The 17,176-nt window shown below is 36.3% G+C and overlaps 1 protein-coding gene across 2 annotated transcripts in view; it reads left to right on the forward strand.

Annotated features, from left to right (window-relative positions):
• The window catches only part of SMC1B (structural maintenance of chromosomes 1B), an 81,288-nt gene that overhangs the window by 20,825 nt on the left and 43,287 nt on the right, over positions 1-17,176 (forward strand). For both annotated transcript variants that reach the window (XM_017529472.2, XM_037738901.1), the window contains exons 8-12: positions 1,367-1,449; positions 2,291-2,498; positions 3,954-4,139; positions 6,692-6,871; positions 10,482-10,628. In XM_017529472.2, coding sequence (XP_017384961.1) covers positions 1,367-1,449; positions 2,291-2,498; positions 3,954-4,139; positions 6,692-6,871; positions 10,482-10,628 — 804 coding nt within the window. The remainder of the gene's footprint in view (positions 1-1,366; positions 1,450-2,290; positions 2,499-3,953; positions 4,140-6,691; positions 6,872-10,481; positions 10,629-17,176) is intronic.

The following is a 17,176-nucleotide window of genomic DNA, read 5'->3' on the forward strand; positions in this document are numbered from 1 at the left end:
GAATAGAAAAGGGCAAGGAAAGTGACAAGGTGGTAACATAGCAGGAATTACTTTTAAAACATTTGTATAATTGTATAATTTGTATCATGTTATAAACTTATACACTGAAATTTGTGGTAACCCCTAAGAGGTCCACCTGGCAAGTAAAATTAATAACCATGAAGGGACCTATTTAGTGTGACACAGGCTCTGGAAGTGGCCAGAGTAAAGGTCCAGAGGCAGGTGTTTCTAATTTACTGAACTTGGTACTCCTTCTTAACTAATCTTGTTTCTTCCTCTCTGAATGGAATTTGTAAGTGAGGTAATACAATTTCAATATGGGACTCTAATTTCAACATGTATAGTCCGCACAAAAAAGGAGTTGTAGCTTACTCATTTTTATAACTGGCATCTAGCACAGTGGATGTTTGTTCAATGAATTTGTGTAATAAGTGAGTAAAACAGGATAATTATCTTCATGGAACGTGTTCATACTTTTCTACTTGAAAACTATTATTTCTTCTTTTTCCTCGTATACTGAAATAATTGTTTTTGGTTTCTTACACGCTTTATTTTCAACCATTTAGTGATGGATTAAGAGATTAATTTTGCTACAGTGTACAGGATGGATTAAGTGGGAGAAAAAAAGACATGAAACCAGTTGGAGACTACTATAGTACTAGACTGCTACTACAGTAGTAGTCTCCAATTGGATTTAATGATAAAGTGAATAGAACAACGCTTTCATGAAGTCCTCACCCACAAGCCTATTAGTTGCCCTATAGTTCCTCTGTTAATAACACAAAACAACTCTACTGTAATTACTAATTTAATTGTATGTCTCTCCTACCAGACATCAGTCTTTCAGAGAAGAGACTCTTGTTTATATCTGTACCTCTAACTATCACATGGTAGCCAGTGAACATATTTAGGTTACCATATAATAGGAACTTTGTGTTGCAAAAGTAATTGCAGTACTTTTGCACCAACCTAATATATTTGTTGGTGCAACAAATTCTGAACACTTTGTTGCAAAAGTAATTGTGGTACTTTTGCACCAACCTAATATATTTGTTGAGTGAATTAGTTTAAGTGATAAGAACTATATAGATCTTTGAAAATAATCTCCTTGAAGTTTGAAGTTACAGAGAGAAATCAGTTGAGATGAAATATCTAGCAAATGGTAGAGTCAGGATTTGAACCCTGATATGCCTTTTTAAAATTAAAATTTCAAAATTAAAATTTGCTCTGATAAGTGTTTACATATAATTATATTTGACATTTTTCAAATTTATAACAGCTTATAATGTTATAGTAAGTTCTAGGCATGTAATTTTGTTGGTCTGGAATTGCTGTAATTGATTTTAGATTTCATTTCCTCTTTTAGGGAAATCTAAAACAAATAAAAGAACAAATAGAAGATCATAAAAAACGAATAGAGAAGTTAGAGGAGTATACAAAGACATGCATGTAGGTGGAGTAAAAAAAATTCCTTGCAGCAGTTTTCCTTTTTTCTTTTTTTTTGAGAGAGGGTCTCACTTCCATTGCCTAGGCTAGAGTGCAGTGGCACTGTCATGGCTCATTGCAGCCTCGACTTCCAGGGCTCACATGACTCTCTTACCTTAGCCTGTAGCTGAGACTACAGGCATATGCTACCACACTCAGCTACTTTTTTGTATTTCTGGTAGAGTTGGGGTTTCATGCTGCATAGGCTGGTCTTGAACTCCTGGACTCAAGCAATTCGCCCTCCTCGGACTCCCAAAGTGCTGGGATTACAGGTGTGAGCCACTGCACCCCTTGCAGTTTTCTTATCTATGAATTTCTTTCTTTTTCTTTTTTTTTTTTTAAACAGGTTCTTGCTCTCTCACCCAGACTGGAGTGCAGTGGCATGATCATGGCTTACTGCAGCCTCCACCTGCTGGGCTCAAGTGATCCACCTGCCTCAGTCCCCTGAGTAGCTGGTACTACAGGTGTGTGCCACCACAGCTGACTCATTTTTTTATATTTTGTAGAGACAGGGTTTTGCCATGTTGCCCAGGCTGGTCTCAAATTCCTAGACTCAAGCCATCCACGTACCTCAGCCTCTCAAGAGTGCTGGGATTACAGGAGTGAGCCACCTGGCCCTGCCATATTTTTATCAACAAAGAATGAGCAAAATCTCTTTTGCCCATGTTTGGTGTCAGGTTTATTGCATTTTGTACCCTTTAAAAATTGGTAGAGCACTGCCCCATTCCCCTGCAATGCCGTTGTATCTGATAATTCTTAAAGTTTGGTTTATCATTTTGCTTTATAATTTGTTGTTATTTGGTAGGGAATGTTTGGAAGAGAAGAAACAGCAAGAGGAAACTCTGGTGGATGAAATTGAAAAAGCAAAATTAAGAATGTCTGAAGTTAATGAAGAATTGAATCTTATTAGAAGTGAATTGCAGAATGCTGGAATTGATACCCATGAGGGAAAACGTCAGCAAAAGAGAGCAGAGGTTCTGGAACACCTTAAAAGACTGTACCCAGATTCTGTGGTAATTAGAATGAATAGTTAATTTAAACAAAAAGAAAACTAAGCTTTCCTGTTTGCTTACAGCATATCTTCTTATTTGGGATTAGAAATAATACCATTATTACAAAGCAATATTATTTCAGACATCTTTAAGTTTTGTGTTTGAGTCTTTATATTTAAAATGTAATAGCAAATAATTAGGGTAAAACTTCTGGTAGTATCTATAGAGATGTAATTATTGGGGGAGAAGCATGACATGAACATAGTGCTTAGAAAGTTCAAATTGTGGCCAGTATCCCCTAAAGAACTTGGATGCTGTGACGGAGTCTGACCCCGGCATACATACAGCCTCAAACCTCATATTTTTCAAGGTTTCATTTGTTTTTGAAATATTTTTTCAGCATCTAGTATTGCTAGTGCATTTCATTAGCCAAAATACAATATCACCTGTTGCTTAAGGTGTCCGCCTCACAAGAGTATTTCCTTTTGTATCAGGGTTGCATCTGACTCTCTTGTCACTAACATCAGTTCGTACTATGCAATCCTTATTTTATGATATGGCCTATTTTCAGCATTTGGGACTGGTAACCAGTGCTCTATTTTGAAACACCTATTGGCCAGGCACTGTGGCTCATGCCTGTAATTTTGGGAGGCCAAGGCAGGTGGATCACTTGAGGTCAGGAGTTCAAGATCAGCCTGGCCAACATGGTGAAACCCCCCTCCACTAAAAATACAAAAATTAGCCAGGTGTGGTGGCAGGTGCCTGTAATCCCAGCTACTTAGGAGGCTGAGGTAGGAGTATCACTAGAACCTGGGAGGTGGAGGTTGCAGTGAGCCGAGATTAAAACACAAAATTAAACCTTTAGATACTCTAGAGACTACTGATACATGATGCTTGACATTCAGACATTTTCTAGTAAAGCTTTTGAACTTCAATCTAAGTAATTCTTGACCATTCTTCAGGTCTTAGACCAAGTAACACTTTATGGAAATCCTTCCTGGACTTCTTATGCCAACATGATCTCTGCTAAATATCCTCAGAGCATTCTCTAAAACTTTGTTGTTGTCTAGCTCTAGACTAAAAATTCTATGAGGTCAGAAAGTATCTGCTTTGTTTCATTAATGTTTTTTCCAATGTCTAGCTCAGTACCTGCAATAGTAGGTGCCTTATAGATTTTTTGTTTAATAGATAAGGGAATGAATGAATATTATCTAATTATGTAGTTTTAGAAAATATTTTAATATTTTGGTAAGGCTAGTCCCTCTTTATTACTCTTTTTTAAAATATAGTGTCACGTAGCTAGATGGACATTTCATAATGAAACTTAGGCCTATTTAAGTAAAACTACTAATTATGAGGTATATAATTTTATAAAATTAGTTTTTGTTTGTGCTACTCTGTTACGTTGGAAAACAATGAATTATGTATTTCACATGAATATATCTGATTTTCTCTCCTTTTTTGAAACCTGCTAAGTTTGGAAGACTACTTGACCTGTGTCATCCTATTCATAAGAAATATCAGCTGGCTGTTACTAAGCTTTTCGGCCAGTACATCATTGCCATTGTTGTTGCCTCTGAAAAGGTAGCAAAAGATTGTATTCGATTTCTGAAGGAGGAAAGAGCTGAACCTGAGACATTCCTCGCTCTAGATTACCTTGATGTAAGAACTTGATAATGACTGTATTTATAATGATAAAAGTCTTGTCTTTTAAAGAATGTTTTTATTGCCTAAAACTATCATAGTGATTGAAAAAAATTGTAGCTTTGATGCCAGTTAGCCAGTCATTTAAATGGCTGGTGTTAAATACATTGTCAAGCAAAGAATAATGTCAAGTGGCTGCTCTCTTTCTTGATATCATATCATTTCTTCTTTATCTAGTTTTTACAGAATTCTACCTTACTTTGATTTCATTGTACTAGCAGTGCACTACTCTATTAGCCAGCAATATATTTTGTTGTGTATAGCAAAGTATAGGAAACAGATAAGATGTATGGTCTGTTGGTATAATGCCAGGTCAGTCTTAATTGTAAATATTTGACCCAGTATATTAGTTCTTTGTGGAAAAGACTAAATTTTGAGGCTTGAGATATGTATTGAGATACCTTAACATATCCTGAGTCTAAATTCGTGAAACAGGAGCTCTGTCATGTCATGATTGATATCCTTTAGTGATTTTTCATTGACTACTCAAGAAAATGTTCTCTTTGGTTCACCAGTCAAGACCCTGAATTGCAGACAGTCTGCATAGTAGTTAAGAGCACATGCCTTAGAGCTGGACTGCTCTGAGTTTGGATCTCAGCCCTACCTCTAATTAGCTCTTTTTCTTAATTTTTCTGAGCGTCAGTTTTCCATGTATGAAATGGAAGAATTAGTTCTTATTGGATTACTACAAGGAATTGTTACATGTAAAGCAGCTGGCAGAGGACCTACACAGAGGAAAGTCTTAGCAAATGCTGGCTGGTGTTACTCATGGTCCAGACCTCCCTTTTGTACTTCCACACTTTTGCTACCTTCTGCTCACTAAAACTCATTACCCCAACTCATCTACCTGTTAGAATCCTGTTTTACTTATTTCTCACTTGAGGTTTTTTTCAAGACAGACTCATTTTTTAAAAAATCTCACACAGAAGTGTATCAAATATAAAGGGAATACTCCTACCCCGTCATAATGCTCGATTCCTTAATAGTAACTACTTTAAATTGCCTCCATACACTTAATTTATATAATTATATATTCCCAAGTGTATATATATACACACACATTTTGGTTATATATAAGTTTTCTGCTTTGTTTTGTTTTGTTTAAAAAGTGAGATCAAGGCCGGGCGCGGTGGCTCAAGCCTGTAATCCCAGCACTTTGGGAGGCCGAGGCGGGTGGATCACGAGGTCAAGAGATCCCATCCTGGTCAACACGGTGAAACCCCGTCTCTACTAAAAATACAAAACATTAGCCGGGCATGGTGGCGCGTGCCTGTAATCCCAGCTACTCAGGAAGCTGAGGCAGGAGAATCGCCTGAACCCAGGAGGCGGAGGTTGCGGTGAGCCAAGATCGCACCATTGTACTCCAGCCTGGGTAACGAGCGAAACTCTGTCCCAAAAAAAAAAAAAGTGAGATCATACTTGCTGGTTTTTGATAATACATTGCAGACACTTTTGTGATCTGTTGTAAACCCAACCTAAAAGTCATGACCAAGAAGGTCTGAAGGCTTTCCTGATCACTTAAGTCAAAAGTGTTTTGTTTTTTTGAGACGGTGTCTTGCTCTTGTTGCCCAGGCTGGAGTGCAATGGCATGATCTCGGCTCACTGCAACCTCTGCCTTCTGGGTTCAAGTGATTCTCTTGCCTCAGCCTCCCAAGTAGCTGGGATTACAGGCATGTACCACCACATCTGGTTAATTTTTATATTTTTAGTAGAGACAGGGTTTCACCACGTTGGCTAGACTGGTCTTAAACGCCTGACCTCAAGTGATCCACCTGCTTTGGCCTCCCAAAATGCTGGGATTATAGGTGTGAGCTACCACTCCCGGCCCAAAAGTGGTTTTTAAACTTCTATAGTGTTGTGCTACTCTTTTGACACATACCTGAATGGGCATTATTTTCCACTAGATTTTATGATTTTAAATGTGGGGGACACTTCTTATGCATTGTTTTATCCCGACTAGTTAGTGACAGAGTTGAATCTGGAAATTATGTCTTCTGGCTTTTAATGAAGTTTTTGTTTTTAAAAAATATTACCTAAACCAATGATGGGATATAGTTCGTCATGTTCTTATCAAACTTTTATTGTATGTAATTACATACTTTTTTTTTTGAAATGGAGTCTAACTCTGTCACTCAGGCTGGAATGTAGTAGCACGATCTCAGCTCACCGCAACCTCCGTCTCCCGAGTTCAAATGAGTCTCCTACCTCAGCCTCCTGAGTAGCTGGGATGACAAGTGTGTGCCACCATGCAGAGCTAATTTTTCTGTATTTTTATTTGAGACAGGGTTTCACCTTGTTGGCCAGGCTAGTCTCAAACTCCTGACCTCAAGTGAATTCACCCGCCTCTGCCTCCCAGAGTGCTGGGATTACAGGCATGAGCATCTCACCCGGCTGGGTACATACGGTTAATCTTTTACTGCCATGCTTATATATTTTGTGAAAAGGAATATAATGAACATTTGGGCTTTTTTCAGTGTATCTAATAAGTTAAATATTTTTAAACCCTTTAGATCAAGCCAATCAATGAAAGATTAAGGGAACTTAAAGGCTGTAAAATGGTGATTGATGTCATAAAGACTCAGCTTCCTCAGCTGAAGAAAGTGATTCAGTTTGTGTGCGGAAATGGTCTTGTTTGTGAGACTGTAGAAGAAGCGAGGCATATTGCATTCGGTGGACCTGAAAGACGGAAAGTAAGAAAAGAGGCTTATATCACACCTTTAGATAAATTGAAGTAGTACTTAAAAGACCAACATATTATACACAAACACACAGAAATATTTGTATTTGCTTTTATATGTTATATGCTTATAACATATAAAAACATATATGCTTTTATATGTTATTTTTTCTAAAGAGAACCAGCCTAGAACTTAAGGTGGTTATGGCTTCAGTGGTTTTTCTAATGTTCCGTTGAATTTAGAAAAAAAAAAAAAAAAAAAAAAAAAAAAAAAATAATAAAAAAAAAAAAAAAAAAAAAAAAAAACCAAAAATTCAAAAAATGAATTAAAAAAAAAAAAAAAAAACTCATAGCATTTCTCAACATCATAAATTATATTTTGAAAATTAGATTTATTTTAATAATATTCTAAAGCATTTATTTTTTTTTAACCTTATATGGAACCCTGGATAATAGTACCTGTGTTTTTGGATACCAGGAAAAGATTTAGGTTATTTATTTTACCCTCTGGGTTAATTCTTCCATACTTTAGTGGAGATGCTAACTGTCCTTTTGCATGTTCAAGGTTTAACATATTTGAATTTCTAAAAAACACAGTCGAAATAAGATTACTGAATAGTAGTATCTTGAGGAAATAATTTTGGTCTTAAAAATAAGTACGATTTTACTCTCAGTTGAATAGAGAGTTATGTTTGCATTTAGTTGAGCAATGTTAAAATCCTTAAATTATCTGACATAGTGTTTTTAAAAAACTACATTTATGATGAAGTGTAACATAATGCTTACGGGTATAAGCTATAACTTAAGACCAGTGATGTTACTTAGTAATTAATTATGTGAATGTTGGGAAGTCTGTAAACCACTAGTTTTAGTTTTCTCATCTAAAATTGGGGAAATAATATTACCTGTTTTATGGGGTAAGGAATTAAATTAAGTAAACATGTAAAATGCTATTATAGTGCCTGGCAAGTAGCTCTCAAAAACGGATAGTAATTTTATAACTTACTAGTCAATTAACACATTTAATCTGGAATGTCTAGAATTGCAGATAAACACAAAGCAGGCAATTCTTATGACACATGAGGATTTCCAGTGTTAAATTTATTGACTTATCTAACATGATTAACTTTTCATACATTTTGGTGTTTCTGATCAATAGTCTTAAGCATAATGTGATCACTATCATTGATTTCTACACGTTAAATTGAAGCAAGCGTAGTAAGTTACTGTTTTTCTTATTTTGCTGCCTAATTATACTAACGTTGACTTTTGTATATTTGTATATTTCATAGAATTGATATTCGAAGATTTGTATAGTCAAAGAAGTCACATGAAGATATGATTGCTTATTCCTTCATATAACAAATATTTATTGTTTCTATCTTGTTCATAATAACCTCTTTACCCCTTTTGGTTGTATCTTATTTTTATCAGTAGTTCAGAATTTTAATCAGCTGTATCTTATTTGTATTTTAACTGTATCTCAGGACTTTGAAAGAATTTTCTCTGTGTTTTAGATTGGGTCAAACAATTGGATAGATGTCACGTTTTCATAGAAATCATCTGGTGACTCATCTGGAATTTTTGCTTTTGGTTTTCTATATACTTGATACCATGTTTTAGAATTTTATTTATTTAAACATTGCAAATAGTATTAAATATTTTGGTTTACTTGTAAACTATAGTATATACAAACTACATATAATATCTATAAACTACAAATATGAATTACATTAATTCTGCTAGCTATAGTTTGGTCACTATATTTTAGTGATAACTCAGTTTTCACATATTTTTAAAATTTATATACCAGAATTTAAAAATCCTGAATCTCTTTACATATATGTAATTATTCTGTCTGTTCCCTTTAACCAGAGATACAATTATTTGTTTTCTTCTCCTATAGACTGGTTGGTTGTTACTCTAAAATACGTATATTATAGAAAGATCTACTTATACTGTGCCGTTTTAATATGGTGAAGCAAAAAGCAGACCCAGAAAAATGTCAGCAGCTGGACAGTTTTTGAAAAGATTATTTTTTTCCAAAATTGCACGTATTAAACAATAGTGAATAATGTGCAAGTTACTACTTGGTTGAGTACCATCTGGAATAAAATATAGTTTTAATCTAAACTTCATTCCTTGTATCAGGATAAATTCCAGAAATTAGAATGAATTGGAAATGTTAATATAAAAGTAAAAACATAAACTTTCTAAGAGAAACCATGGGAAATTTTTTCTTTCTTTTGGAAATGGAGTCTTGCTCTGTCACCCAGGCTAGAGTGCAGTAGTGCGATCTCTACTTACTGCAACCTCTGCCTCTCAGGTTCAAGTGATTCTCGTGCCTCAGCCTCCCAGGTAGCTAGGATTACAGTTGCCCCCTACCATGCCTGGCTAATTTTTGTATCTTTAGTAGAGATAGGGTTTCACCATGTTGACCAGGCTGGTCTTGAACACCTGACCTCGAGTGGTCTGCCTGCCTTGGCCTCCCAAAGTGCTGAGATTACAGGTGTGAACCACCACACCCGGCCTGGGAAATTTTTCTTAATCTCAGAGACGGGAAGTCTTTTTCCAATATGACAAAAAACCCAAAAGCTATAAAAGATGAATGAGTTCACCTAACAAAGAGTTTCTATACAGCAAAGACTAAGAAAAATCAAAAGAAAAATGGCAAACTGGGGAAAATATTTGTAGCTTTTAGTAAAGAGCAAATGTTCTTACAGATCACTATGGAAAAGAACTATAATATAGTTGGAAAATGGACAAGGGATATGAACAAACTTGTTTTCATGAAAGGAAATAATTCTTGAATGTGAGAATGCAACCTCACTCATATGGGAAATACCCATTAAAATTACACTGAGGTACTATTTTCACCTGTCAGATTGACCAACATCAAAAAGTTCAGTAATACTTTATGGGGAAAGAGAGTCTTCTGTAGGCCGGGCGCGGTGGCTCAAGCCTGTAATCCCAGCACTTTGGGAGGCCGAGGTGGGTGGATCACGAGGTCAAGAGATCGAGACCATCCTGGTCAACAAGGTGAAACCTCGCCTCTACTGAAAATACAAAAATTAGCTGGGCATGGTGGCGTGTACCTGTAGTCCCAGCTACTCAGGAGGCTGAGGCAGGAGAATTGCCTGAACCCAGGAGGCGGAGGTTGCGGTGAGCCGAGATCNAAAAAAAAAAAAAAAAAAAAAAGAGAGAGTCTTCTGTTCACTGCTGTGGGAACTTAAATTTATACCAGTTCTGTGAAGGGCAGTTCTCTCACTTGTACCTGTGAGGAACTTAGCATATAGATTAACCTACATGTGTGAAATGATGAGTGTACAAATTTTATTCATTGAATCATTGGGTATAATAGGAAAAATTGGAACCAATCCAGATATTGATAAAAGACTAAATCAATAATTTTATTCCCTAGAATTTCTTTGGGTCTTAATGAAATGGGTTTTATATTTGTGGTTTGCTTGTTTGGGTTCTCTTCATAAACTAGATATTTTATTAGTAAAGTTCAGTAAGTGGCTTTCTCATGTTTTATTCTCAGCTGTAAAAATTGCCACATCATGTCCTTATTTTTATCTTTACGTACATGTCTCCAGGGTAAAATACTTTTAATTTTACAGACAGTAGCCCTTGATGGAACATTATTTTTAAAATCTGGAGTGATCTCTGGAGGGTCAAGTGACTTAAAATACAAGGCTAGATGCTGGGATGAGAAAGAATTAAAGAATCTAAGAGACAGACGAAGCCAGCGAATCCAAGAGCTAAAGGTAAATCCGTACCATAAAAGTTGTAATATACCAAGTAGAATAATTACGTTTTTAAACGAGGTGGGTTTTTTTTTTTTTAATATAATAACAGTGCTGCTTCCATAGTTTAAAAATTCAAATAATACAGAATGTAATAAAAATAAAAAATAAAAATCTTTCCCTTAATCTTCCTTATATGTCAGTGGTATTTACTAAACACAGTTTGATGCATAGCTTCCAGAAATTTTCTTTGTGTGTGCAAGTATATGTATTATTTTTCCTATTTTCTTTGTTTTATGATAGGTTCTTGCTATAAATATTGCTTGCAGTAAGTTTTTGATTTAATATCAATGTTACTTTATTTTTAATGAATCCTGCCTGCCTGGTATTTCATAGTATAGATTTTTTTTATTTACTCAGTCCCCTGTTGATGGACTTTTTGCTTTTTGCTATTATAAATGCTGTAGAATTAAACAGTCTCTCCCTCTAGAGAGGGAGAATAACATAGTACCTAAGAATATAAATTCTGTAGCCAAGCTGCCTAAGTTTGAATCCTGGCAGTGCTACTTACTAGTGATATGACTTTGGTCAAATTATCTAATCCCTTTTTAATTTCATTTTCCCATTTGTAAAATGGGAATAATTAAAGTACCTTCTGTTTGGGGTTGTTATTGTAAGGATTAAGTCAAATAATCCAGATAAAATACTTAAAACAATTCCTGACATATGAAACCCTATATTGTGTGTTGTTATTATTACATATTTGTTTGTTATATCTTTAAGATATGTGTATTTAAAACATTAATAGATATTGGTAAATTCCCATCGAATGAAAACTTGTAGTAAACTGTGCATGTCCCTAGATTGCAGTACTGGATATTAGCAAATATATTAATCTTTGCTATTCTGATTGGTTAAAAAAAAAGTGTAAGTCACTTGTTTGATATGCTTTTATTTTTTGAGACAGGGTCTTACTCTGTTGCCCAGGCTGGAGTGCAGTAGCGCCATCTCAGCTCACTGCAACCTCTGCCTCTCAGGCTCAAGTGATCCTTCCATGTTAGCCTCCTGGGTAGCTGGGGCTTACAGGTGTGCACCACCATGCCAGGCTAATTTTTATATTTTTTGTAAAGATGAGGTCTCACTGTCTTGCTCAGGCTCACCTCAAATTCCTCGGCTCAAGCAATCTTCCTGCCTTAGGCTCCCAAAGTGCTGGGATTATAGGCATGAGCCACTGTGCCCAGCCTGATACGCATTTCTTAAAGTACAACTGAGGTTGGCCATTTCCTCGTGAATTTAATGGTCCTCTGTAATTTTTCCTTCTGTGAGTGGCTTATTTTCTCTGCATGTTTTTCTAGTAGGTTGTTTATTTTATTACCTATTTTAAGAATTATTTGCATTAAATTAGTCCTTAGTGACATATATTGTAAACATTTTTCCATTTGACTTTTTAGTCAGCCTTAGTTGGAATATAATTTATATACAATAACAGTCACCAATTTTAAGTATAATTTAGTAAGTTTTGACAAATGTATGTAGTCACATAACTACCACTGCACTCACAATATAGAACATTTTCATCACCCCTCAAAATTCCTTTAGGTACCTTTTAGTTAGTCCCCTCTTCTGGCCCCTTTGGGGCCTCATAGTCCAATCTACTTTCTATTATTTTAGTTTTTCCTCTTCTAGACTTTCTTATAAATGGATTCATACAGTCATTAGTCTTTTTTGTTTTCTTCACTTAGCCTCATATTTTTGAGATTCATGTTGTATGTATCAAAAATTTATTCCTTTTTAATTGCTGAGTATCTCTTTGACATTAACTTTGTTGTGTCATACATGTGTTTTTAATCTTTAGCCAAATTTATTAATCTTTTATAACGTCAGGATTTTAGGATGTGTTATGCTTAGAAAGACCTAATTCTTTGTGAAGATCACAAAAGAAGTTCCATACTGCTTCCTTCTAGTGCTTTTGTGTGTTTAACATTTGTATTTTTGATTCATCTGGAATTTATTTTGATGACTGGGGACCCAGCTTTATTTTTACCAACTGACTTACCATTTTACAAAAGTATCATTTGTCAAATATTTTAATTCCCCCATTTATTGAAGCCAAATTTTACAGATGCTAAATCAATATAGAATGCTTTCAGATTATTTATTTTTTTTCATTTAGTTTTCTTCCTTGGTTGATTCAAGGCGAAACCCCATGTCTACAAATATATATATATATATATGTATAATTATATAAATAGATGTATAATTATACATATATATAAATATATATATATGTGTCGGTGTGTGTATATGTATGTGTATATATATATTTTCAAGAAGATATTTTGGCAAAGCCACTTGACTAATCTTCATCTTTTTCTGAAGCATAAGACTGCATTTTATGTTTTAATCTAAGGTATAGAAATATTCAGCTTTTAAAGATTTTACAGATTTAGGCCTAGGCACAGAGAAAGTTCTGGGAAGGTGGCAACTTGAAGTGAATCTTGCTTCCCATCCATATCCATGCTAAGCTCCCATCTGTCTGTCACAACCTGAACCAAGTGGCAACTAGGTGGGAGTGATGTCTTCGGTTCTAAGGCAGGCTGCTGGGAAAAGCTGATACAGGGCTTCCTCTCTATTAATGTAAAGAGTACTTGGGTAAGAATCAGGACATAGTGGAATCCTGGGAGTAAGTTAAACATTTGTCTCATGTGAGGATGCCTGGTCTTCTTGAACCCCATGAAGCTAAATACTAGCTTACCAGGAAGTTTGTGGCTTCCCTATTCCTGAGTTTGGAAGAGTCGAGGGATACCAGAGAGAAATCTTTTCCTCTATCTCAGTGTGGTCTCTGTCTCAGAATGGTACTGATAGTCTTCTCTTGTAATCACTCGCCCACACAGATATAGAAAATCCTTGCGGAGTGCTGCTATTTAGGGTACTTTAATATTCAGACATGATCCTCATTGGGCAAAGAAATACATAAATGTATCTGAGGTTTTCTAGGAGCCAGGTAATAACTTCAACAAAAAAAGTAAAGGAGCATTAAGGAAATTCAGTGTAGTGTCATCCTTTTGCCAATCCCCAATGCACAAAAAGATTTTCTAGGACTAAAAAACATACTTCTGACCAGGGGTGGTGGCTCACACCTGTAATGCCAGTACTTTGGGAGGCCAAGGGGGGTGGATCACCTGAGGTCGGGAGTTCCAGATCACCCAGGCCAACAGGGTGAAACCCTGTCTCTACCGAAAAAAAAAAAAAAAAAAAGAACTTTTTTTGTGTTTGTTTTTTAAAGAGACAGTCCTTGCTCCATCACCAAGGCTGAGGTTCAGTGTTACCATCATAGCTCAGTGTAACCATCATAGCTCAGTGTAACCTTGAACTCCTGAACCCAAGGGATCCTTCCACCTCAGCCACCCAAGTAGGTAGCTAAGACTACAGGGGTGTACCACCAGGCCCTGCCAATACTTTCTTAAATTTTAATTTTTTTTGTAGAGACAAGGTCTTACTATGTTGACCAGGCCGGTCTTGAACTCCTGGCCTTAAGCAACCCTCCCACTTTGGCTTCCCAAAGTGCTGGGATTATAGGTATGAGCCACCACCTCCAGCCAAAAACATATTTCTTAACTATAAAATGTAGTAGATGAGTTGAAGGAAAGGATGTCATTGTTGAGAACCAAATTTGTAACCTGGCAGAAGAACTGAGTGGAAGAAGCAACTCAATAAGAGTAACAAAATTACGAAGATAAGGTATAAGGAAAATAGAGACTGAGCAGATAGACACAGGAAACTTGATATGAAAATAATAAATTCTTGAGAGAAAGAACACAGAGGAGAAAATTAAATTAAAAATAAGAAACTTTCTCTAAGGATCAACTTTAATTTACCAGTTGAAAGGACACACAGAGTTTTGTACGTTTGGTGAGAAAGGGCCCACAACACAGATCTGGGTGTAACTCCTTAACTTGTAGGTTACAGAAGCAATGCTAAGCCCTTCAAGAAAAATTCCTTATACATTTAAACAATAGAAGAAAAGCCCGTATCAGACTGCAAAACTGGATGAGACTGTGCAATAATAGCTAAAAGGAAGAGGACTACAACCCAAGATGTTAGTTACCTTTCAAGGATCTGCCAATAAGCAAATTCAGAGGTAATTATCCACATACTCCATGTGACAAAAATACTGGAGAAAGTACTCGTAAGTGGCTGGGAGCAATGGCTCACACCTGTAATCCCAACATTTTGGGAGGCCAAGGCTGGTGGATCACTTGAAGCCAGGTAGGAGTTCAAATCCAGCCTGGCCAACATGGTGAAACCCTGTCTCTACTAAAAATAGAAAAATTAGCTGGGCATGGTGGCTTGCACCTGTGATCCCAGCTACTTGGGAGGCTGAGGCAGGAGAATCACTTGCACCCGGGAAGCAGAGGTTGCAGTGAGCCCAGATCATGCCACTGTACTCCAGCCTGGGCAACAAAGCAAGAATCTGTCTCAAAAAAAAGTAAAAAGGAAGTACTCTAAGCAGCACGTGAATTAGAGTAGACCTAATTATAATAAACGAATAGTGCTAAACTAACTCAGCAAAGTCAAGGAATTGGAAGTGAAGAGAAAGGTCAGTGTGTTCCAAAGGTCTCATCTGTGAGGGGAGGAAGTTAGAATATTCTAAAACCATGTATTAGGGTGCAGGGGGACAGGAGGGACTAGAGTGTTAAAAAGTATACCAAGGTAACACAGGGACAAATAGAAAACGAATAAAAATGAATGAAAAGAATAAAAAGTAAGATGGAAGAAATAAAAGTTTTATATGTCAGTGATTACAGTCAACATAAGATTTAAGTCTCCCATTAAAAGAACAAGATTCAAAGATTAAAAAACCAAGTGTTATTGACAAGAAGGCTTTTTAAAACTGAATGTCGAAGCTGGGCACAATGGCTCATGCCTGTAATCCCAGCACTTTAGGAGGCCAAGGTGGGTGGATCACTTGAGGTCAGGAGTTCAGGACCAGCCTGGACAACACAGTGAAACCCTGTCTCTACTAAAAATGCAAGTATTAGCCAGGGGTGGGGAAAAAGGAAGGCAAAAAATTGAAAACATTATTTTGAAGACTTGTAGCCAAGAAAAATTAGAATTTGGTCCAAACTGTAAAAAATAATAAAAATTGAAAAACAGGCAAGACTGGAATCTAACAAAAGACAAGTCTTGGTAGTACTGATTTGCTGTATTATACTTGGCCTTATTATGTCTATACAGTGTAGCAAGAATAATTTTACATCAAGCCCAATCTCTAGAAAGACCATTATAATTTCCCTTTCATTGTAGACAACTTGATCATATAGAAGTTTTTTTTTTTTTCTGTAAATCCTTTTTATTGTGGCTTACACAGACCATTCATAATATGCTTGAACTTTGTGGTTTGTCCTGAGCATCACTTTTTCTTTCTATTTATTTTTTTGCTTTTTATTTTTTTATTATATTTTAAGTTCCGGGGTACATGTGCAGAACATACACGTGTTATGGTGGTTTGCTGCATCCATCACCCTGTCATCTACATTAGGTATTTCTCCTAATGCTATCCCTCCCCTAGCCCTGAACCCCCCTGCTATCCTTCCCCTAGTCCCCACCCCCCGACAGGCCCCAGTGTATGATGTTCCCCTCCCTATGTCTATGTGTTCTCATTGTTCAGCACCCACTTATGAGTGAGAAAGTGCAGTAATTGGTTTTCTGTTCTTGTGTCAGCTTGCTGAGAATGATGGTTTCCAGCTTTATACATGTCCCTGCAAAGGACATGAACTCATCCATTTTATGGCTGCATAGTATTCCATGGTGTATATGTGCCACATTTTCTTTATCCAGTCTGTCATTGATGGGCATTTGGGTTGGTTCCAAGTCTTTGCTATTGTGAACAGTGCCGTAATAAACATACGTGTGCAGGTGTCTTTATAATAGAATGATTCATAATCCTTTGGGTATATACCCAGTAATGGGATTGCTGGGTCAAATGGGATTTCTATTTCTAGATCCTTGAGGAATCGCTACACTGTCTTCCACGATGGTTGGACTAACTTACACTCCCACCAACAGTGTAAAAGCATTCCTGTTTCTCCACATCCTCTTCAGCATCTGTTGTCTCCTGATTTTTTAATGATCACCATTCTAACTGGCATGAGATGGTATTTCAGTGTGGCTTTGATTTGCATTTCTCCAATGACCAGTGATGATGAGCTTTTTTTCATTTGTTTGCTGGCTGCATACATGTCTTCTTTTGAGAAGTGTCTGTTTGTTTTCTTTACCCAGTTTTTGATAGGGTTTTTTTTCCATGTAAAATTGTCTAAGTTCTTTGTAGATTCTGGATGTTAGCCCTTTGTCAGATGGGTAGATTGCAAAATTTTTTCCCATTCTGTTGGTTGCTGGCTTGCTCCAATGATAGTTTCTTTTGCTTTGCAGAAGCTCTTTAGTTTAAGTAGATCCCATTTGTCGGTTTTGGCTTTTGTTGCCATTGCTTTTGGTGTTTTAGTCATGAAGTCCTTGCCCGTGACTGTGTCCTGAATGGTATTGACTAGATTTTCTTCTAGAGTTTTTAT

Source organism: Cebus imitator, unplaced genomic scaffold, assembly GCF_001604975.1.
Source record: "Cebus imitator isolate Cc_AM_T3 unplaced genomic scaffold, Cebus_imitator-1.0 Scaffold59, whole genome shotgun sequence".
NCBI lineage: Eukaryota > Metazoa > Chordata > Mammalia > Primates > Cebidae > Cebus > Cebus imitator.